This window comes from Rousettus aegyptiacus, unplaced genomic scaffold, assembly GCF_014176215.1.
Source record: "Rousettus aegyptiacus isolate mRouAeg1 unplaced genomic scaffold, mRouAeg1.p scaffold_m13_p_1, whole genome shotgun sequence".
NCBI lineage: Eukaryota > Metazoa > Chordata > Mammalia > Chiroptera > Pteropodidae > Rousettus > Rousettus aegyptiacus.
The window spans coordinates 51,179,366-51,202,931 of record NW_023416284.1 but is presented as its reverse complement, the minus strand read 5'-3'; the positions used below and the strand labels follow the sequence as shown (position 1 = coordinate 51,202,931).

At 35.6% G+C, this 23,566-nt stretch overlaps 1 protein-coding gene across 1 annotated transcript; it reads right to left on the bottom strand.

The window, feature by feature from the left end:
* Window positions 1-7,811: 7,811 nt before the first annotated feature.
* Window positions 7,812-23,550, bottom strand: TYW3 (tRNA-yW synthesizing protein 3 homolog). The gene is made up of 6 exons (XM_016145071.2): window positions 23,245-23,550; window positions 20,684-20,764; window positions 19,237-19,335; window positions 18,983-19,054; window positions 17,070-17,203; window positions 7,812-9,211 (listed from the first exon to the last, which is right to left on the bottom strand). Exons 1-6 carry the CDS (start codon window positions 23,416-23,418, stop codon window positions 9,001-9,003), a joined length of 771 nt encoding a protein of 256 aa, XP_016000557.2. The 5' UTR covers window positions 23,419-23,550; the 3' UTR covers window positions 7,812-9,000.
* Window positions 23,551-23,566: the final 16 nt, after the last annotated feature.

Sequence of the window (23,566 nt, the reverse complement as noted above, 5' to 3'; positions counted from 1 at the left end):
CCAAAGCCCCACACCACTTCAGTCTTAACTGACGCTCAAAAGGCTCTGCAGGATCCATTGTGTGTAGTGCTCTGCCACCTGGTGGCTGCTTGTGAAAAATCTAGAAATGTGTTGGGCATTCTTTAGACAATGCGTTTTCTTTACCCTGATCTTTATACAACTTCAGTTTGACTATATGTCTGTTGCTGTGGGAAACATTGGCTAGTTCACATGACTTACAAATTATCTTTTGCCTCATTTCAAGTATCAGTGCAAATTAGCTGCAAGATTAACAGGCAGTTTGGATAAGTTATTGGCAATTGTTAAGTAAGATGAAATTACTCGGAATTTCTTAATCTCTGTATAGTGCTTTTCTCCATAGAGTAAAGAACAGTTTATTTAACTCTTACCATATCCTGGAAAATAGGTAGGAGTAGTATTAAGTCATGAAAAGCTGAGGAACAAATGAATACATTAAATACATATGACAGTATTTCTGTGTAATAATATGAACATTCCTGCTGCTACATCACAGAGATGTGGTAGACAGTTTTAGATGTCATTTCTGTCAACATATCTCATAGTTGATGTAAACAGCAAGATCCAATCTTTGAATAATGATCACTTACTGATTATTATACACTGATGAATCATTCTATGTTATTTTTTTTAAAAAGTTGCTGTCGTGAACATACCTAGTATTCAGAACAGTTTCTAAATGCCAAGGAACTAAAAGTCTTTGGCTAATTCTATGGCTGGGGTGAATAACAATGGGTTATAGCTCATTGAATAAAATAAAAATCCATGAGTCATACTGATCTCACACAACCACACACACATCAATCAATAAATGTAGAAGGAATGATGGAAATAGCAAATTACTATTTTGCAATCAAAATCATCACGATAATAACTGATTCAGACAAGAACTATCAATAGATGCTAAAACTAGTGGATAAAAGTTTGATAAGGAATAGGTTATTTACATATGTTCAATGTATAAGTACCCTACAAATTTCTTATTAATATAAAATGAAAAATATCTTTAGAGTGTAGAAATCTGGCAGACACCACATTAACCACATGATTAAAATTAACATCACCAAAAACGGGATAAACCGAAGTCATATACTCCATGAAGTGATACATCCACAAGAACACATTACTTATGTAGTATTTTTGCCAAAAATCCATAACCTGAACCAAGTTATGAATAAATAAGAGAAAAATATAAGTTGATAGCTACTATAAAAAATCTCATTGTGCATTCCTCAAAAATGTCAATGTTATGAAAGACAAGGGTTCACCGAGTATTAATGACCAAATGAGGCTAAAGAAATGTGACAACTAAATGCAACTCACCTTTGTAAGTTGGATCCTGGGCCAGAAAAAGAAATTGCTAAAAAGAACAGCATTGGATATTATGTTTAACATTGATGAAATTTGAATAAGATTTGTAGATTATACATGTTCCATACATGTTAAATTTCCTGATTATTATAATTGTATTGAGTTTATATGAGACTGGCCTTGTTCTAAGGAAATATACATTGAAATATTAAGAATAAAGAGGCATAGTATCTTCAATATACTCTCAATTGGCTCAGAAAAAAATGTTTATATATATATATATACACACACATACATACATACATACATACACACACACACACAGAAAGAGAGAGAGAGAGAAAGAGAGACAGAGGAGAGAGGTCGATATGGGTAAAGTGTATAAGTGCATTCAGGAGTTTTTCATACTATTATTTTCTGTAGATTTGAAATTATTTCAAAATAAAAAGCTTTAAAAAAGACCTCTCTATAATGTGATATTATGATACACATATATATGATATTCATATATATGATACACATATATATATGTATATATGTACATAAGTGTATCACTTTAGAAGGAATATATACATAATTATTTTTCTGTAGATTTGAAATTAATTCGAAACAAACAGCTTTAAAAAAACTTACTGTAGAAAACAGAAGAACCTATCACCTTTAGACACAAAGTATATCTCGGAACTTTAGAATGCTGAGTCTGGAAATTCGAGTATTTAGTCAGATATAAAGCATAATATTGTGCACACAGTACCCTCTAAACTTATTTTTTCACTACTTAATTTTATCAATCATAGTATCAAGATTTTTCCAAGAAATGAATAGTAATAGAATTTGATTGAATATTCTGTCATTTGTCTGTAAAAGAAGAAATTAGATAATACTCTTGAACTCTTACACATGCAATGCATTTATAGGTTGTAATATTTTTAAAAGGATCATATACCGTGATCAAGTGGTACTTTTTTCCAGGAATGCAAGAATGATTCAACATTGGCAAATCAATCATTATGATACACCACATTAACAAAATGAAGGATAAAAGTCATACGATGATCTCGATAAATACAGAAAGAATATTTGACAAAATTCAACATCCATATATGATAAAACTCTCAACAAAGTGGGTACAGAGGGAAAGGACCTCAACATAATAAAGGCCATATATGACTAGCCAATAGCTAATAGCATAGTCAATGGTGAAAGTTAAAATCTTTTCCTCTAAGATCAGGAACAAAATAAGTATGCCTACTCTCACCACTTTTAGTCAGCATTGTATTGGAAGTCCTAGCCAGAGCAATTAGGCAAGAAAAAGAATAAAAGATATTCAAATTGGGAAGGAAAAAGCAAAATTGTCACTGTTTGCAGATGACATATGTAGAAAACCCTTAAGGGGGTTTGTATGGGAACCCGCTGTTCTTCTGAATTTTTCTGTAAACCTAAAGCTGCTCTTAAAAAAAAAAAACAATTTAATAAATGAATAATAACATGTACGACGAGTTAAAATTAAAGTTTAAATTGAACCATTTTAAAGACAAAAAAAAAGAACTGAGAAATAAATGCTTATCAAGAATCGAATGCATAAAAATGCAGGACATTAAATTATTGGGTTTAAGAACATATGCATTTATGGATGTTAAAATTCTTTAGCATTAAGAGAGGACTGTATGTTGAGAGTAATAAAGTAGAGCAGAGAAAGGAGAGGCTTAAGGGTCAAAGTTCTTTTTAAAGGCCAAAAAATCCTAACCAAAAAATAGTGCTTATTATAAACCTTATATGGCACTGTTAGATTTACTTCCCCTACCTCAAGTTCAAGGTCCCACCCATAGAAGCATGACAGCAGCCTTTCTTCAAGGTTCGTTAATGCTTAGCCCAAGAACTTAACTCCTGTCAAAAAGGGGAAGTCCTTGTTTTCAAAACATGGTGCTCATCTGCCTTTGTTCCCTTTTGAAATCAGGTGGTTCTGAAGAACCCACTTCGCTTATTCTAAGTTTAGACACTGAGACCGTTGCCTTAGCTTCCCAAACATCAGTGATGAGTGCTCGGTCCCTGCAGCCTCCTAAACTGTTACCGGTGGTCCTGCCACCTCAAGGATGTTGCCGGCGAGCAGATGCCGAGACCAGGCACATCACGGAACCTGCAGCACTCTGGGGAAAGGAGGGTTAAGCACCTGGACCCATTCCCCTCTTCGACCTTTGAAGCACGAAGCCTCCAATTCAGGGTTGGCTTCATGGTGCACAACCTGTGCAGTTGCACCGGGCCCCGTGCTGAGAAGTGCCCCGCACTTAATGATCTGACGTTGCCATTTTGTAATTCTTAAACATTTTTTCAACCAGGTGCCCCCCCATTTTCATTTTGCGGTGGGGTCCGCAAATTATGTAGTCAGTCCTGCTCAAGCTCTTATTTATTGTATAATATGCTAACATCAAAGTATAGTTTAGTTCTCCCCCAATTTATACCCCAGGGTTGCTAACGCTGGCGTCCACAGGACCAAACATTGAAGTGGAAAGGATTGCAGCAGGTAAGTCAGGGAGCCAGTAGGGGGTGCTGCGACTGCTGTGATGGAGAAAATAAGCCCTGTCCTGGTGGGCTGCTAATACTTGGCATGTGGGCCAGTATAGCCAGATCTTCCAATTTTTAAAGAAAAACTAGAGATGTACTTTAAAAAAAATGAAGTCATCATATTTTAAAATATTGACTCAATTAGAAAAAATAACCTCTATGTGGACCAAACATCTGCTTGGCCATACCTTAAACAGTTTATAACCTTGGCCTAGAATTTCAAAAATAAAACCACAATTCTTAGTTTCCTTCCCTGTTTCTCAACAGATCTGACAACTTTTTTTTTTCTTTTTTAGAACACAAAAGTACAGTAGACCCTTGAAAAACATGGTTTGAACTGCACAGGTCCACTCATATGTGGATTTTTTCAATAAATACCGTAAATGAATTTTCTCTTTGTTAAAATTTTCGTAATAACATTTTTTCTCCAGCTTATTTTATTATAAGAATACAGTATACAATATACAAGAATAACAGTGCATAATACATACAAAATATATGTTAATCTACTGTTTATATTATTGGTAAGGCATCTAGGCAACAATAGGCTATTACTTATTAAGTTTTGGAGGAGTCAGAAGTTACATGTAGACTTTTGACTGTACAGGGGGTCAGCACCCCTAACTCTCATGTTGTCCAAGAGTCAACAGTAGGTAATTTGTAGGTGACAAGGAGAAATGGAGAATCTAGGCCTTAGGAATAAATGCCTGCCTCCATTCTAGGAGAAGGAAATTTTTTTTTTTTTTATTTTAGATAGATGAACAACAATGAAAAATAAAAATTAAACAAATGAATAAAACAATAACAACAAAAACCAAGAAAAGAAACAACAAGGTATTTCTCAATAAGTGATCTTGTATATTAAATTATTACAAAATGCCCCTTTGCAGTTATTAATATTTTTGATTGGGTATGTGGATTGGTTACATAAATAGAATAATATATTCAAGGATGCTAAGGAGTGAGTGGGATCAATGTCCCCTTGGTTTTAAGGCCAGCACCTGATCTCTCTTCTCTACTAACTTAAGAGGTGCAGGGTGTTATTACCAGTTCTATAGCCCTAGAAAAAGAGTTTAGGAGGCAGCCTCTCTCTTCCAGATTCTTATGCATATATTCAGGTTACAGAATCTTTGGAATACATAGGTCCCTTGGGGATCAGTTTAAAGGAGTGAAGGAAAATGAATGCATTATGAGCCCTTTAGAGACGTTTTTAAACAGAATGCATAATCATTCCACCACAGGACGCCCTTCTCCACTCCTGCCCTGCTTTCCCTACATTTCTTATGTCTTTAGGGCCTATTCTTAAATTGTTTTTCTTCTCTTTCCATCTACCTGCCTGGGAGGTAATTCCGTATTCTATTCATTAAATTAGAAGAAATGTTCCAGACATTCTGAAACTATAAGATTTCTTTCCTGGCCAAATTCCCTCTGGCAAGACTCCTGTATATGTTAGTATATAAGAATGTGAACTACACAGCTTCACAGAGTGCCATTCCTATTGTCATCGATGGGGAATGTCTTCTGGAGTTGTACAGAGTTCAACTTACACAGCTGTACATGTTGCCATTTCTCCTGGCAGCTGCCTCAGACCTGAGGATAAGGACAGTGACTTAACTAATTAATACATTGGAAGCTCCTGCTTACCTTCCTATTAAGTATATATGCAAAATCTGACATAGGTACATAGCAACTTCTGATGATGTTACTTTTTCACTAAGAAATCTTTTAATTTCTTTCCAATGCCTTCGGGATTAAGTCTATTACTAGTGGATTCTAAAAGTGTTGGGCTGATTTTAGGAGCATCATTTGAATGAGTTGTTTAAAAAAGAAAGATTCCTAGATTCCAGACTGAAGATTCTAGCTTGGGAGCCAGTGTTTCAGAGCACAGCGTCCTATGCTCCCTTCTAGCCTGGTAACTGTGATGCAGAGCCATGTTTAGAAAACACTGGTCTGTCTCCACGCTGGGTGACAAGGACCTTCACAGCTGGGCTTCAACCAGTTTGACTCATTTCATACCAGATGTTATATTTCAGCTTTTCTGGAATATTCATATTATTGAATATATCATGCTCTTTTGTACCTTACATTGTACATTCCTTCTGTCTGCAAGAGTTGTTTTTTTTTTTAATTATCTATCAACTGAACTTCTTGATTTTTAAGACCTAAGTAAAATGGTATCTCCTCAAAGTGGAATTCTTTCTAGAATCTATTATTCCCACTTCTAGGTTCTTATAACAGTATGTATGATAGATACAATCCTTAAAAATTGTTCATTAGATATTGCCCCCAAAGAACTTTTAAAACTATGTACTGAACATTATATTTGCTTCGTGTTTATATCATGTTTAAATCACTACCAATAATATAATTTCTAGCATATTAAAACATCAACTCTTTCAAATAAATGTATTTTATTTTATTTTTATTTATTTATATTTTTTAGGTACATTCAAAGTAATCTCAATACCTGTCTTAGGTCAAGTTCTTCCAGAAGACACTATTCTAGTGCAGGTGATTTATTAAGCGGGCACTCTCAGGAGAAACAGGGAGTAGAAAATATATAATAGGATTTAGGCGAAGCCCCAGTCTCAGCCTGATGCTGCTGGGAGCTCAGATGGCAATTGCACATCCACGTTTATCCCATTTGTGGACAACGAAGTCGTCTTGAAGTTCTGCACTTGTCATTATTGGCTATGAGACAGTCAGTCTGTATGTGGAGGGGAGGGGAACAGGAAACAGACTTCTAGACTTTTCCTTCTCTCTTTTATGGTGGAGAGGCTCCAGTAGCCTAAAGCAAGGGCAGCAAAACATGCAGGCTGGGAGGTGGGGTGAAGCACTAAATAAAGAGAGCTGCGGCTACTTGGATGGGTTCCAAAAGTGTTCTCTGCAATACCGCAATATATTATAAATAGTTTCAAAAAGATATAGACTTCTGATTCTGGGAAGATGGAGTATATATACTTATTCCTGTTTCTTCCACTAAGTAGAACTAAAAACTCTGATCATTACATATAAAACATAAGATGACTGTGAAAGGTGAAGATAGGAAGAAGGACCAGCTAGGAATCCTGGGACCTAAAGAGCAACACAGTGGTTGAGCTCCCTGGGTTTTCCTTTGACCTTACATATCCCAGACTGGGGACTGTAGAAGCTAGCAACTCAGAAATGCAATGGGCTCAGATTTGGGGTGGACGAGGCATAACAGAAGACTGTTCCCTTTAGCCAATGAACAGGAAAGGAACAGCCTAAGAAAACTTTTAGAAAGTAACAACTTTACTGAAGAGGTCCAGAAATTAGCTGTTGCATAGGAGACAGGTCAGGGCAGGAGAGAGGGAAGTCACTGTCTCAGAAGTTAAGGCTACTGGAATGAGATGGCTAGGGTGGAGAGAGGAATGCAAATGAAGGCCAAAGACAAACCTGGGAATGTTTATGGCATTATTAGCCTTTAGTTTACAATTTTAATACTTGGGAACTCTTTGAAAAATACATCTTAATAGTCCCTGGAGAATCTTGGGTCCTTTTTGTATTTTTTCAAAATTCTAAAAATGATTCTGAAGTCCAATAAATGTTGAAAACTATTGAAGAGTTGGAGAGAAAAAGAATTGAGGACTTGCCATAAATAGGAAAATGATTTAGAAGCATTCAGGATATCCACGAAAGTGCCAATTCATGGACGCGAGACTGGTCAACAGCACCAAAGAGGCAGGATGGCAAGAAAATCGAGGACTCTAAGGGGGTTCTTTCTGGAACGATGAAACAGAGGACTGTGTTAAAAGACTTCCTAAGTGTTGTGGGAATATTAACAGAAATTATAAAAGTAAATATTAATATCTTGTTTTAAAAGCAAAAAGAGAGCACAGTTCAGAACTGATAGGAAAAAAAGGAGTAAAGAAAAATCTCAATAACTTGAGAACTGTCAGGACACTCTCTTATGATTTTATTAAGAGGAAGATAGATGTCTATAAGTCAATCTATTTTAAAAATGAGAGTACAAAATGGTAAGTCAGAAGGCAAGTAGTGAGATGCAAATCTAATTTATGAAAAGACTTTAAGCAAATTATAAAAATACTAGGAAATGCCAAAATCACAACTCAAAGTGTACTATTTTACATAATGTTTCTTATTTGACATTCTGGTATTTAAATATAATTTATTAGTTTTTGACTAGTAATTTCCCTTTATATAAAATTATTATTTGATATACTCTGAAAATAGTGTTAACGCCTCATTTTAAAATGAGAATAGGAAATAGTAACTAACACATGTGCAAAACAGTTTCTTCTATAGTTTTCACATTTTGATTTAACTTGATTCTGTCAATAGTCCTACTATATAAATACAGCAGGTTTTAGAATAACTGTATACAAAAGGAGAAATGGAAGTCCTTGGAAATTAAGGAATTTTCTTAAGGACCTCTAACTGCTGTGTATCAGTCAGAACTCAAACCCAAGTCAGAATTCCAATCCTTATAATTTTCCATAGCACATTTGTCCCATTAAGACTCCTGGATCTTATCATTTCTAACCTGGCTTAGTGAAAAACTATGCCCACTGTTTGCCAGTAGCAAGCTCTGGTATGTGAGAAATAAAGGAGAAAGATATTTCAGATAATTTGTCCTGAATGATGGGGTGTCAGTTGCTTTATCCACAAGGTCAAAAGAAAGGAAAAAAACTTGTCATTGGATTCCATGCAACAAGAAGCAAACTCTGACCTGCCTTTAAAAGTGAGAGATTTCAAGGTTAAAAATAAAATGTTACTATTTTTATTCAAATATTCCTAATGTTAAGGTGCTTTTAAAAGGGCATTACAGTTCTCTTGTTTTGCAGAAGTACAAATTAAAATTTAAAACAAAGGGAGGCATTAAAAAATAACTTTTGTAATGAATTCCAGTATGATTAAAAGATGGTATTTAATAAGCAAACATTATATACTGCTATTTTAAACAGCCATCTATGTTTATAAAATGAATTTCTCTAAAACATAGAGAAAAATTAAATCTTGCTTTTCTGAATGTATGATACACTCAACAAACTAAAATACTCTTATAAAGAGCAACTTTATAGTAATTATTTGAATCATTATTCTACCAAGACACTTCAGAACTAAATCTTAGTAATCTTCAGGGAAGATAGTGACACTGATTCCTAGATCATCATCGTTTTCAAGTTCTTTATCATTTTCTTCAGTAGTATATTTGCCACTTGCTTTTCCTTGGCTTCTTTTTTTCTTATGAGAATATGAGTCTCTTTTCTTGTTGATTTTTTCTTTGGGATGTGAGTCAGTTTCTCTTTCCAAAGCATGTTGTAGGCAGTTGTAAAACCTGTAAGAAATAAGTACTACGGTTATATTTGTGTGTTCTGAAACTGAATGACTGAAATATACCTAGAACTTGTAAATTATGTAAACTTGATCTCCTACATTAACCTTAATATGTGAAATGAATCAAAGAAATAATATGCTTCTTGCATTTATTATTAATTAGAAAAAAAACATGTATTTTCAGTTCCTTAAGAAGAGTCTTGAAAATGGGGTTGGAATGACCTCCTTACAATCTGCATTCTACCTCAATTTCTATTCCACATAGATGGGTCAAACAAAGGTTAAAACAAAAAAAAAGATTATTTCTTTATAAAAAATCATAATGTAATAATTCATTTTAGAAAATTTAGAACAATATGAAGTTACAAATAAAGATTACCTCTATATAACTACTAAATAGCCACTCTATATTTTTATTCTTTTCAGTTTAATGTATTCTGAATTAATGTATTTATACATGCACCTGTCTTTTATTTATACACACACACACACACACACACACACACTGTCTTTTATACATTGTCATCTAGACTGGCCTTAATTTATTTTCAAATTTTTACTAATACAAACAATGTGACATTTTTAAAAATAATGTGACTTGAATTTATAATTATGTCTTTAGGATACACACCTGGAAATGTAATTACATGGTTAAAAGGTATAAACTTTTTAAGGTTCTTGAGAAATACTGTTTTCTAGAATAGATGTTCAAAAGATATGCTTCTAATAGCAGTACTTGAGACCACTTTATTCATATATTGAACGTTACCATCAAAAACATGTTTTACTCGCATAGGTGACAACGGTAGCTCATTGTTTCAATTTCCATTTTTTTGCAAGTGAAATTAAACGTGTTTCATTAGCTTGTTGTTTCATTTTGAATTTTTAAAAATGTGAATTGTTCTTTTCCTTTACTCATGTTTTCTACCGGAGTTTTATAGTTAATTTTGTGATATGATTGACTGTTTTCTCCCTGAAAGTGGAGCCTTGTTTCTTTTCTACTCTCACACTTAACAAGTCTTCCTGACACAGTAGCTTTTGGCATGTGTTGGAAGGTATCAAGGTGTGTTGCATGCACTTCACATCAGCATTCTACTGGGAATGCTGGGGTTAGCTAATTCCAACCTTCCTGAATCCAGATTTCTTCATTTATAAAACTGGGTATGATCCTGTACCCAGCGGGGTTGTCAGAGTTAGAGGTGATCTATGTGAGTACCTAGCACAGTGCCCAGCACAGAACGAGTTCTCTATAATGACTTTTTGATAGATTATACACTCCATGAGACCAAAGACCCCCATCTAGCTTGTTTTCTGTTATATTCTTAGCATGCAGTATAGTGCTGAAAACACTTGGTAAAAACATGCCAAATAAGTGAATAAATAACTACTGAACAAAAAAGGTAACTTTTTAAAATTATCCTAGGTCCCAAAGTAGAATGACCTGAACGCTGAGAACTCCCTTGCCATTACAGGGCTCTCATTCATGCTTTATATACTATTTTAATGGAAGACTATGACAGGAAATTTTTGACATCTGCAGAAAAGATCATAATTTGGACCAACTTTCTTCTTTCTTTAATTCAAAGAACAGGCTAAGTTTTACTTGCAAAGATTCAAGGACATACGTACTCGCCCCTGTATATATCCTGCACCAAGCTTGGCATATAATAGGTGCTCAACGGATAATTTTTCAATGAATAAATCAATCTCCAAGAGGATATTAGAGTAAAAGGGAAAACTGTAAGATGTATGAGTAAAAGGCTTTGAAAAATATTAACTGACATAATTTTTTAGACCCTGTTCCATGGTGATAACCTTTTCATTTAATGCACCCTATACAGCCTTACTTACATGAGACATGGCTTCCCCACAAAGACATCATCTGCCCTGCAGTCCTCTAACAGAGGCTGCTTATCCTTTCATATCTCGCCTACCATAGAGTTGAGAGATGAGGTCAGAATTCAGGGGGCTCACCAAGACTTTGTAAGAATAAATTCCTTCATCTGCCACTGATGTCATCTACCAATACTCTGTTCAGTCCCTGACATTCACGAAAACGTCTATACTTGGCTTGATCTTTCTCTCCAGGTCTTGCTGTCATCCTTTGATGACTGGTTTTGTTCTTATCTTCCACACTGCCTATTTAGAATGGCTTAATAAAGTGAGCTAACGGAATGGCTCACTTTATCTAAAACATAAATCCAAGTATGCCACAAAATGAATTGCCCTTAGCTGAGCATAAGAGTTTTTCCATGATATGCAACTTTCCCTTCTATCATCATCCACCCAACCCTGCACTTTATTTAGATTCAGGTAACCAAGTCTTTTTTTTTTCCCCTACTGGATTATATTCTATTCCTAGAAAATTAAAGATAAAATTGCTCTTTTATGATCATAGAGAATTAACAGCGTGTTTAAATATATTTTGTCTTCACATAAACAAAGGTAATTACAGAGGAACAGGTGCTTTATTTTAATTTCTTATTAAAGAACCTAAGGATTCAAAGCTATATCCTTGGGGTACCAAAAAAACAACTGGTAAAATGGAACAAAGACTCTTTTGTGCTGAAAGCCAAAGAATAAAAACTTCAAATACTTTTAAAAAGTCCTTTGGGAAACTATCTTACTGATTAAGTTAGAAATTTGTTTTCCAATTACATGTTCTCCCCTCATACTATGGCCCTTTACACAGCATACGAAGCCCAGTTCTCAATGTGTAATTTCCTCAGCTCTCACAGGCAACAAAAAGAGCTTGAGGTATAAAAAGAAATCTATGCTCAGGCAACTGTTACTTTTCTCCCCTCAAAAGAAAATCAAATTCAGTTTTTCTACCTCTGCAGTCAAGATTATGAAGCCATAGGACAAGCTGTACTTAGTTCTCTTCCTGAGAATACTTTCCAGGCCAGTGCTGGGAAAATGAATTCTTGCTTTCAGGTCAGTTATAGGACCACTTGCAAAGAAAAGCTGATTATTTCTTAGACTTCTAAAATAGGAACATAAAATTAATGAAATATAAGCACAATTTCATACCCTTTTAGGCTTCCATTATTCACAAGTAACAAAACGATTCTCACATATTATGTATTTGAATTTTAATTGATTAAGCTCTAGCATTTTTATGAAAAAAAAAAAAAAAACATATATGTGACAGCCTCTGCCAGGTGCTGGAAACAGAGGTAAGAGACAGTCTGTGCCCTCAGGAGCTCAGGGTTCAATGGGAGCTGCAGAGATGTAGACACATGCAACACAGCACTGAAGACTCAAGAAAGCAGGAGCCCACTGGGGGCACTTTGCTCCAAGTGAGGACATGAAAAGCTCCTTGGAAACAAACCCAAAACCTGGGCTGAATTGCAAGGGTGAATGGGAAGCTGGTTAAGTGATGGAATGGGAATTATGAAAGGGAAAAAAAAAATGAGGGGAGAGGATAACCAAGGAAGAACTATCAGAAAATAAAGTATGTATTTTCATTTTATGTTATTTACCTTTTTGATCTTAAGTATATAGGAAATTGTGCGAGTTATTTATTAACCTGCTTTAGTTTCATTTAAAAAAAATAAGACTAGAAACTACCAGGAGTCTAAGACATCTGTTATCCTTGATTCCTCCTTCTCTTCTACCCTATATCAAATCTGTTGCCTTGTTCAGCTGATATTCTGCAGCATCATTCCCATTCATTTTGTTACTCAGTTTCATGTTACTTACTATTTGCCTGCACTATGTAACAAAAGCCTACTCTTGTTTACCCCATTTCTAAAGAATCTTACATGTCTTCTAGAGTAATCTTGTAAGCCTTAAAAGTAGTGCTCTGATGGAAAAAGTCGGTTAACTAAATTTAGCATTTATTAACTATTCTTGTGTCAGACACTCAGAAAATAAGGATGAATAAGAAAATGAACCCAGTATAATAATGTGTTAACTTTTAAGTTCTTTTATTGTTTGTGATTAATTTAATAAACACTTATTGGGTTTCTACTATGAGCCAGACAATCTAGAAGGTTTTAAGATAAGATTTGGGATAAGAGATATTTGTGTGTATTGTGTGTGGGTGTGTGTACACACACGTGCGTGTGTGCTTGGTGGAGGGGAAAAGTTAGTCCTATTTTCAATGTGACCCTATTGTAGTGGGGAAAAAAAGACATACATGCAATCAAATAATTACAATTCAATATGAGTAACATTTCTGTTTTACACTGAGGCAAAAACTATAATGATACTGGTAAGTGATAAGAATCTGAACCAATAATTGGCTATGGGGTTGAGACTAGCGTAAGATAGATATTAAGGAAAGACTGATAGGATATTTTAGTGAGATATGTTCAATAGGTTATTGGATATATGGACGAACAGCTAAGGAGAGATTTGGAAGACCTATCTGTACATGGATAAGTAGTAAAGCTTTGGGCCAGGAACAGAATCCAGGAGAACAACAATATTTAATGAATAGGTAGAATAATAAGAGAAATTCAAAAGGACTTTAAGAAAAAGCACCATAAGCAGGCAGGAAAGCAGCAGTGATATAAGAGAAATTCTTATCAACAGGTATATGAAAAAATATGTTAATGTCACTAATCATCAGGGAAATGCAAATCAAAACCAAGATATAGCCTTACGTGTCAGGATGGCAATTAGTAAAACACACACACACACACACACACACATAAATAGGACAAGTGTTGGCAAGGATGTTGAGGAAAGAGAACCCTTATGTCTTGCTAGTAAGAATGTAAAATGGTACTGCTCATGTGGAAAACAGTAAAGTTGTTCTAAAGAGTTAAACACAGAATTACCGTGTGGTCCAGCGATTCCACTTCTGGGTATACACCAAAAGAATTGAAAGCAGGGACGCAAATGGATATTTGTACACCTATATTAATAGCATCATGATTCACAATAGCTAAAAGGTGGCGGTGGGGAGGAACCCCAAACATCCATTGACAGATGAATGGATAAACAAAATGTATAAGTACAATGGAATATTTATTATTCAGCTTTAAAATGAAATTCTGACACATGCTACAACATGGATGAACCTTGAAAACATTATGCTAAGTGAAATAAGCCAGACACAAAACAGAAATTTGGGTGTAGAAAAGGTTTTGGAGATGGACAGTGGTGATGGTGGTGGTTATATAACCATGTGATGTGCTTAATGCCACTGAACTGTACACTTAAAAATGGTTAAAATGGTAAATTTTATGTTATGTGTATTTAACCGCAAAAAAAGTAAAAAGACAACAACAAAAAACACTCAACTATTGGAGTCATTTACTTTTCCTCTCCTATTTGCTTTATTTTCATCAACAATATTATATGCCAATATTTTCAGCCTTTTCATTCTATACTTTATTCAAAACATTTATTTTCTTATTTTACACTTGGTGAACAGAGGAACATGGCTACTTTTATTCTACTCATAGCCGAATGGTGGTTTAATCTGACTGAAGATAAATCTATCTTATTAATAGATACAAAGCTAATCTTCCTCTTATAATTGGTGTAGATCTCCAAACTTTTATTTTTCATCTGGAAATCATTATGTATGAAATTATCTTACTCTTCCCACTAAGAAGTGGGCTTGGGAACTGTTTTTCACTAACAAGACCTTTTTACTATTGAAAATATTTGACCTTTGATTTTTCACATTTGCAGAAAATCTTTTGTTGCTGAAATGTTACTCATTTGGATTCTGACTTTTAAAAGTTCTCTTATTACAGCTACTTTAATTGTGAAACTTTGGTCCTATGACAAACCAGTTTTAGTACTCGATGTCTGATTGCAGAACTCATCATCTCCAGGATTTATTATTTTTTCTCTTTTTAACATCAGAGAGTAACTCTTTCTCTGCATTTGGTTGGATGTACAGCTGTTCCCAAAGGAGCTTCTAATTTGTTCGCCCTTTCTGAATTCACGTGTAATCTTCTAATCAGTATCTTAAGACAGTTTTTACCCTTCTTTAATTTTTCACTGATTTTATATGATGAGCATGGCTATCTTGATAGCAGCATGCACACTACAATCTCAAAACATATTTTTGAGTCAATGGATTTAAAGCATAATTTGATTTTATAGTTGGTGAACGTGGCTCAATTAACTTCACCAGGTGTACAGTTAGTGTACAGATCTTGGGCTATATTTATAATCTTGTTGAAATTCAAGTAAGGAAATAGAAAAACTGATTTGCTACTTCCTATGGTTTAGCAAATAGCCTCACTGAATACTAACAAACATAGTAAATGTTTGGAATGGTACCAGTAAGTACCCGCCTATAGTTCCAACTCTAGACTGGTGGAGTGGCTGGGTGCTGTTCTTCAGTTGCTTACTTAAAATCAATACTTTATTTAGAGTATTTGCTCAAATCACTTTGTGGCCAGGTAACCTCTCTGCTTTTTTCAACAAGAGTTCCACTAGAAAATTAAGCCGTAATGCCCTAAGACATCCATTGTATATAATGAGTTAACTTCTCTCCAATGTATCTAGAATGGTAAAAGTTATTTACCATTGTTGGGAGAACTTCGAAAGAGTCACTAAAATGATTTTGTAAATTCTGTGGTTCAAATGAGGAGCCCTGGTTGAGAAAGCCTGGATGACGGTACTGATGTGATGATTGTTTTGTTCTCTACATGCATCCCTGAAGAAGGGCTATCCTATACTGGGAATCCATGACATGACAGGGACAGAGCCAATCATTATACACATGCTATCGAATGTATACTATAATTGTTCATTATGACTATTTCTCCCAAGTCAGATATAAGAAAAATGAAGCCAAGAGAGTTGACTATGTTGTGGTAGAACTTGGGATTCCACCTCGGCTCTGCCTCTGGAGCCTAGTTATATCTATTTCCATCATGCAACACTGCTACCATTGGCACTTTGGCTTTAACTGCTTTAAAAAATACTAAAGAATTTTAAGCAGACAAGTCAAAGATTCCTATGTATTTAAGGGTTTTCTCCTGATATGGAGAATGATTTAGAAGAGAGACACATGAGAAGAATTCTACTATGAGATGAGCTAATATTACAATGGTCTTAAAAGAAGAAAGTAGCAGTAAGGATGGGGAAAGAAAAATAATTCAAGAGTTACTTAGGCAGAGACAGACTGGTTGCCAAGGGGGTGGAGAGAAGGGAAAAAGGAAATTATCAATGATATCAAGTTCACCATCACCACTTGAATAACTCAGAAATGTACATCTTGTTGACAGTAGGTCAGTGGCATTATCTTCATATAAAAAAGGCAACATGATCATCACTTTTTTATACTAAAAACTATTCTTAGAAAAAGTTGAAAAAAGAAAGCAATGTAAGGGTTTTATCTACCAGGAGATGAAGTTTAAGAACAAGAGAAGTATAAAGACATAATCTGATAGCCAAAATCCTTTTTACTGGGACAATTCTAGATCTAATCCATGGTAAGAGCTAGGTACTAAACTTGCCAGAGGTGTAAAATATGTATCATACTAAAATTAACTGGTCTGTTCTCAAAAGGACATTCTAGGAAATCTCTGGTAGATCATATGCAGAGGGCAGTGTGTATCTCTTCCATGCCACCTGCCACTTGATCAGCTATGGTCCCAGTGGCTATTGAGCTCTCTTACCTGAGCGACTATGTTTTCCTCCTTTGTGCCCATTGCTTGTAGGCATTTAGCCCATTCTTCTCCATGGAGCTTATGCTCCATTTAGTACCCATTACAGTCTGGCCTAGACTCATCTATTACTTTGATCATCTTGTTATTATTCATGAGAAGTCTACAAATAGAAAAGCAGTTGGGAGTATAATCTGAAGATGGTGTAGATTAATATTTTTAAAGATGATCTATCTAAGCATATAAAAAAAACATGGAAATATCCAATTAATATACCTTTCAATCCTCCTCTTGTTTTCCTCCATTTTTTGATTTGCTATCTTTAGCAGGAAGTCGATATATTCCTCTGTCACCATTAGTTTTCCCATATGGCTTAATGGAACTTCCAAGCCATGTGTGCTCCGGACGGCCTACGAAGAACAACCAATTTAGATATGATGACTTATGTGCTACAGACATTGAAGATAACTAAAGAAAAGTCCTACTCAAGGTTGTCTTAAATGTAGTTCAGTTCAATTACAGCAAATAACTTTGTGCTTTGATATAATATAGCTGAATAGTTGAATTAAAGGAGATTAAACAGATTTTCCCATCACATAAAGTCATTTCTAAAGAATCATTTTACATATTGTCTTTCAGAGAAGCAGAAAATGTCAGAGAATCCAATAACAAACAGTTACAATCTCACTTAGAAAGCTTTAATGCACTATTTAAAGAAAAGAACTAAGTGAAATCTCAACAGGAGCTTCAAGAAAAAATCAAAATAGACTGGATGTGAAAGAGCCTCTTAGCGCTACTTAAGTAGAATGTGGTTATAAGAATAAACCATGCCTATTTTGTCTTATAATGTTCTAAGGTTAATCTTAGTAAATTGGTTGGGAACCAACCAATAGTTTTCTACCTGGCTAGAGTGTAAGTATACTAGCAGGATATGAGTAAAAATAAGGTAGATGGAAAATAGTCAGGTAAGGCCTTGAATATCAGAAAAAATACTTGGAGACCCTGACTTTATCAAAAGGGGGATTCTGACAGAATTGGTCAGAAGGACAGAAGAAGATGGATGGCAGGAAGACCAGTCAGGAGACCACTGTAAAGACTAAGGTGAGGGACAATGAGGGCTTAAGTAGGGGCAGTGACAGAGGTCTGAGAGAGTCGGCCTTAGGCGTGAGAAATTAGAGATGTGGTAGGACTTGTACTAACTGGATCTGAAAAACAAAGGCGGGGAAGGTGAAAGAATGGCTGTTCTTGCTTGGGCCACCAGATGCAGTGGGGAATGAGATGGTGACACAAACCAGTACTGTGGGCTTTGATTTTCTATTTAGTTATGCTTTATAGGAGTCTTCTTTGTAAGATACCTCTATTTGAGAAATAGGCCATTTGTTAAAAATAGATAGGAAATAGAAAAGTCTAGGGAGCCAGAATGGAGGATAATCTGAAATTAGTTCAAATGCAAACAATACATGCCATGCCAAATGGTTAATACAAACAGCAAATAACACAGAAGATAAGAATAGAGCAAAATCACTAGAGGTTGACTTGGTTAGGGAAGGACTCAGAGAGGATGTGGGACTTAGAAGCAGCCTTAAAGATCATTCAGTTCAGTGGTCAGCAAACTTTTCCTGTGAAAGGATAGACAGTAAATATTTTCAACTTTGTGGATCATACAATATGTGTCATAGCTACTCAATTTTATCACTGTAACACAAAAGCAACCTTAGAGAGTAATTAATCAAATGGGTGTAGTATGATCTGAATCTCCTGTGGGCTGGACTTGGCCCTAGGGCAGTAGTTTGCTGGAACCCTGATATGGCTGAGCAAATTCAGACCTTTAGAGATTAAGGAGCTTGCCCAAGTTCATACTGACTAGCTGTGGTGTATAGGACCCCCTATTTGTGATTCTTTCCACTACATCACAGTGCTCACTCATTACATTGGAACTATTTAGAATGAGGAGGGCATAGAGGATCAGGTTAAAATTAAGTGGAGGAGACTACAGTACAATATAATAACACCCCAAATGTATATCTAACAGCTCTGAACTTTGCCCTGTAGAAAAGAATGTCACTAAAGGCTTTTGAGCAAGGAAATGGGTAAGGAAGGTCTAAAGGTACAAGTCTAATTAGAAGGTTATTCAATAATCTGGATCACTTCACTTTCAAAGGATTGCTTTTTGCGAAAAGGTATCTTACCAATATAGTCTTTCCTCTCTTTCCCACTGTTATGCCAGAGTTCCTGAAACCAGATTCTACTGCGACTGAATGCTGTAAGAAAATAAATTCGTTAAATTCCAATAATCTGATTAATCAAACTGTTTAGCTCTACAAAATGCAGAAACATGTAACCCCAAACCTATAATTAAATATAATTTCTGGTAAGAGTTTTAAGACTTAAAATTAAATCTACCCACATACCTATAACTTCAAGTATAATGTCAAAGTTTTACCAGTATTTGTGCATCTTGCAGCTGTCGACACTGCACATGAAGAACAAGTGGTTCAAACTTCAAAACGGCATCGCCATTGGCTTTATTCAGGGCCACAATCTAAATAACTGAAAAATGTTAGCATCAGATACAAACATACGATCCTGTTCTTCAGTGACCCTTTATCATATGTAACTTCAGTTTTCCCCAGAAACTTTCAGATTCATTCAGCATCTTTTTTCCATAGTAACTTTTTAGTCTGTTTTCTTAGCCCTTTTTCTCTAAAAAATTATTAATCTGTCTTTTTTTTTAATAAAAGACCCAATTGCTAATTCTCCCATATACCTCTGTGTTGTTCTTTCCAACCTTATCTTAAAAAAGTAAAGTACTACTGTATTTAATTCCACAATAGATTTTTCCTTAAGGAATATGGTATGTAAAGACTGTATTAGAATGGTCTGTTTAAACATTTTGTTGTCAGACTGAAGTTCAAGACATATGTAAAATTATGTCTGAGCTAGAATTTATATAAGGCAGTTGCTATTTCTGATTGCCTACTATCCCTGGGGGACAGCATCTTCCCTCCTTCACACCATTTGATTCTAGTAGGACTGCCAATCATGACATTGTCACTCCTCACTCTCACAATTGTAATAGCAGAGATGCCAAGTGCCTAGGCCTGATCAAGGATAGTATTCTCTCCTACTGGCAAAAATAACTGATCTCAGGGGGAGAACACCTAACCCAAGCAGGATATCGCAGAGTCCTTTTCTGGAAATGATAGATGGATCCTAGGAAAAAGTATTTTTTGCTGGGGTTGCTGGTAGTTCTCTCTCTTGCCACAAAGGTCATTGGCAGCAGACGAGAATAAAGGCAGATATGTAGAGAGAACCAGGACCCATAGAAGGGGATGAAGACTGAATGAGCACTCTGAAGACAACATTTGAGCACCTGAATCAGCAATATAAAGTGCTCGACTAATACAAACCTATATAAACTCATCTAAACATTTTAATTGAGGAAACTGAATACACTAGCATAGACCGAAAAAGTTGTAAGAAGCAGGCCTGGTAAATGATGTATAATTTATTTATATCACTATGCTGGTAATACATAGATAGTTCTAATCCTTTTTTCTCAGCTCCCTTCCTCCCCTATAATTTGTTCCAGGCTACAGAGTTATCAAATGGCAGAATTAAAATTCAAAGTCTGGATCTAATGTGTTCAATATCCATCCTATGTCCAAAGTAGGTGTTTTTTTTGAGCACCTGTTAAGTTATGCTTGCACACACATTGTGTGTTTATCTCCTACAACTCAAAAAAAAATTGTAATGAATTCTTTTTAGGCTTTAGAATCTTCAGTCATTCTGACTATGCACATAAATCACCTTGAATATTCTATTTTTTTCATATGTATTTAAAGTGTGAAATAAAAAGTTTATTTTAAAATTTTTATATAAAAACTTACCAAATCATCTTTTACACAAGGTCTGTGTGTAACCAGTAGCCAGTGACAGTTTTGTTTCTGAACCTCAAAACCATTTATACTCTAAAATAAAAAAATAACATGATTTAATTTAATTACATATTTATAAAAATAACTACAACATATAACATATTGTAGGCTTTCTTGAATTAATAATCCCAAGTAGTGATTTTAAGTATTATTGAGAACACTACAATAGGCTTTTGGGCATAGTTACCCCAAAACAAAAATGAAACCAAATTACTTGAAATAGAAAATAAAAATTGTTTACTAAGGTAAAAGAACTTAATAAGTATTTCCTAATATATGGTCATGATTTTGTTAGGAGAAAAGGGATTATTACAAGGGGTTGTATGCAAGTAGGCCCTGAGTTGTACTCTAGCTGTTTCATTTGGCTAGCATAATATTTAAAAACAATAAAACAAAGATTATGAATTACTTTTGTACAAAAGCACTGTTGTCACCATCTAATACAGGACCTACCACTTTTGCTGACATCTGGGCTGTTCATACCTTCATACATAATGTCCCTAGTTTCTATAGGCATAAGTTTGAGACCTCTTCATTAGACTTTATATGTAGTTCCAAAGGGCAGAGCTAGGACTAAAAGGTCAAAGTTTTAAGAAGGCAAATATTTTAATATCCAAGTTTTTGTTTATTAACTGAAAAAAAAATGTTTATTTGCAAAATTCTATTAGGTACTTTGGGTATAAACAGATCCTACCCTCACCAACACTGGAAAGAGGATGGAGGAAACCATGTGTACTTTTAAATCACTATATTTCCACAAAGTAATTATTTATACAAAGGGTACACTTTACTGTCTGTCTAGCCTTGAAAATGGGAAGAGCTGTGCTTATCTTAAATAACCAGTTTGTTTTCATTAAGAGACCTCGGTGACTATCTGATCTTATTAGGGCTCCTCTAAATCGTATAGCCAAAAGTGTGGCCCATCTCCAGCAAATGTACAGAATCATGTGGCATGTTTTGGGAACTGATATCATTACCGGATTCATCTATCTATACTCTTTATCTAGATTTTCCCACTTTTTTCTTCTTGCATTGCCTTTTTATGAATTGATCCAAATCCTTCCTGAAATAAGGCAAAGTAAAAATAAATACAAGGTATAAGATAGTACATAAAATGAAGAGGCTCAGAAAAAGTCCTAAGGCAGTTCGGAAGAAGCGGTCATTGTTTCTAAGTATATGTTTGTGTTCAGGTGGGAGAGGGGAGTTTTGAGTCATGTCTTGGATATGCAGAGATGGGGGAAACATTTCAAGAAAAATAAACATGAGCAAAGGCAAAGACAGGCAAAAAATATAAGATGAAAAAGAAAATAGTTCAGTTTCAGTAAATAAAGATAAACAGAATGAGCAGAAAATAGGGTTGAACAGTATACTAAAGTGGGGGTTTGGATTTACTGATGTTGAAAATGTACAATAATAGATTTCAGCATAGATGAGGCCAGGAATATCAGTTCTCATGAACATAGAGTTGTGCTTTAGAAAGGTGAATCTGTTAACAGTGTGTAAGATGGTTATGGGGAGAGAGACTGGTAGTTCAGGGACCTGTTAGGAAACCACTGCAGAAATCCAGGTAAGATAGCAGTAGAAACGGGGAAAGAGAAAGAGCAAGGCCAGCCAGAGTGCTCGTGCTAAGGAGGCAATGGAAGCAATATGAAGATGAACAGGCTCTGCTAACCTGGGAGACCAGCAAATGATTGGTGAGAGATCTAAAGAATAAGCTTATGAGTGTGCTGTCTTTCGTGTTCTGAATTCAGTACTAATGCTAAAATTAACATTGGGCCAGGCAAGACACTAAATATTTCAAATAAATGATCCCATTTCATCTACACAAAATACCTGTGAAGTAGATACTCTGTATTTTCCTCAGTTCATGGAACAGAGAGGGAATGAATTTCGATAACCTTCCTAAAATCACATAGTCAATAATTCTCATAATTGGTTTAAAATCTAAGCTGTATCATTCCAAAGCCTGAGGGCTTGGCCACTTTCACACTATAAACTGCAGCGCTGTACTTCGCCTAACGTAAAAATTACCAAAGCTCTAATACTGGAGTAGGCCGCTAGGAGGCAGTGAACACCTTACCCCTGGCGACGTTCAGTCAGGTAGTTACTATGATTAGGTAATCTGTTGAAGAGGAGCCACCAACTTCGCCAGGATGGAAAGTTCTTTAAATTCCCTTAGTATTCAGAAAATCAAATTCTTTAGCCCTTGCAACTTAAGTTCATTACCAGGCCAGCAGTTTCGGCATCACTCTGGGGCTTGTTAGAAATGCAGAGTATGAGGCCCCACGCTAGGCCTACAGAATCAGAATCTGTATTTTTAAAGATCTGGTGATTAACACATTAAAGTTTTAGAAGCACTGGTCTAATTTATCCTCTAAGTTTCATAAGGAAACGAGACCACCCACCAGAAGAAGAAACACAAAAAGGCTGGTTTGGGGTTTCGCACTGGGTGGGCACAGGACTCCTGGTGTTGCATACAAGGAAGGCGCTGGAAAGGTACAAAGGAGGCTTACCCCATCTAGGAGGACGATGCGGCCAGCGCAGGAACTGGTAGTGAAAAACTGTTCTCGCTCATTCAGGAGCTGCACAAGCTGAACCACATCCTCGTCCACACTGCCCTTCCGGCTGAGATCCGCTTTGCTCAGACACTGCGCTTTCCAACTCCTGAACTCTGCGCTACGATCCATGCGAGGAGGAATTTAGGATCAGTACTTTTATACTAGCTCTCGCCTTTCCCTGGGGGCAGCCATATTGAGGCGAGGGGTGCCGAGAAGGTCCACACTTCCTCCTCGTTCCGAGCTAGGGAAGATTCTGGTTCGTGGGCGGGCGGGGAGA

Excerpts from the sequence above, each read along its gene's own strand:
- TYW3 (XM_016145071.2), bottom strand. The coding sequence starts at position 23,418 with ATGGATCGTAGCGCAGAGTTCAGGAGTTGGAAAGCGCAGTGTCTGAGC. Across the intron at positions 17,204-18,982 it reads AGAGAGGAAAGACTATATTG|GCCGTCCGGAGCACACATGG; the intron begins GTAAGATACCTT and ends TGTTCTTCGTAG. Across the intron at positions 9,212-17,069 it reads AACAAGAGGAGGATTGAAAG|GTTTTACAACTGCCTACAAC; the intron begins GTATATTAATTG and ends TATTTCTTACAG.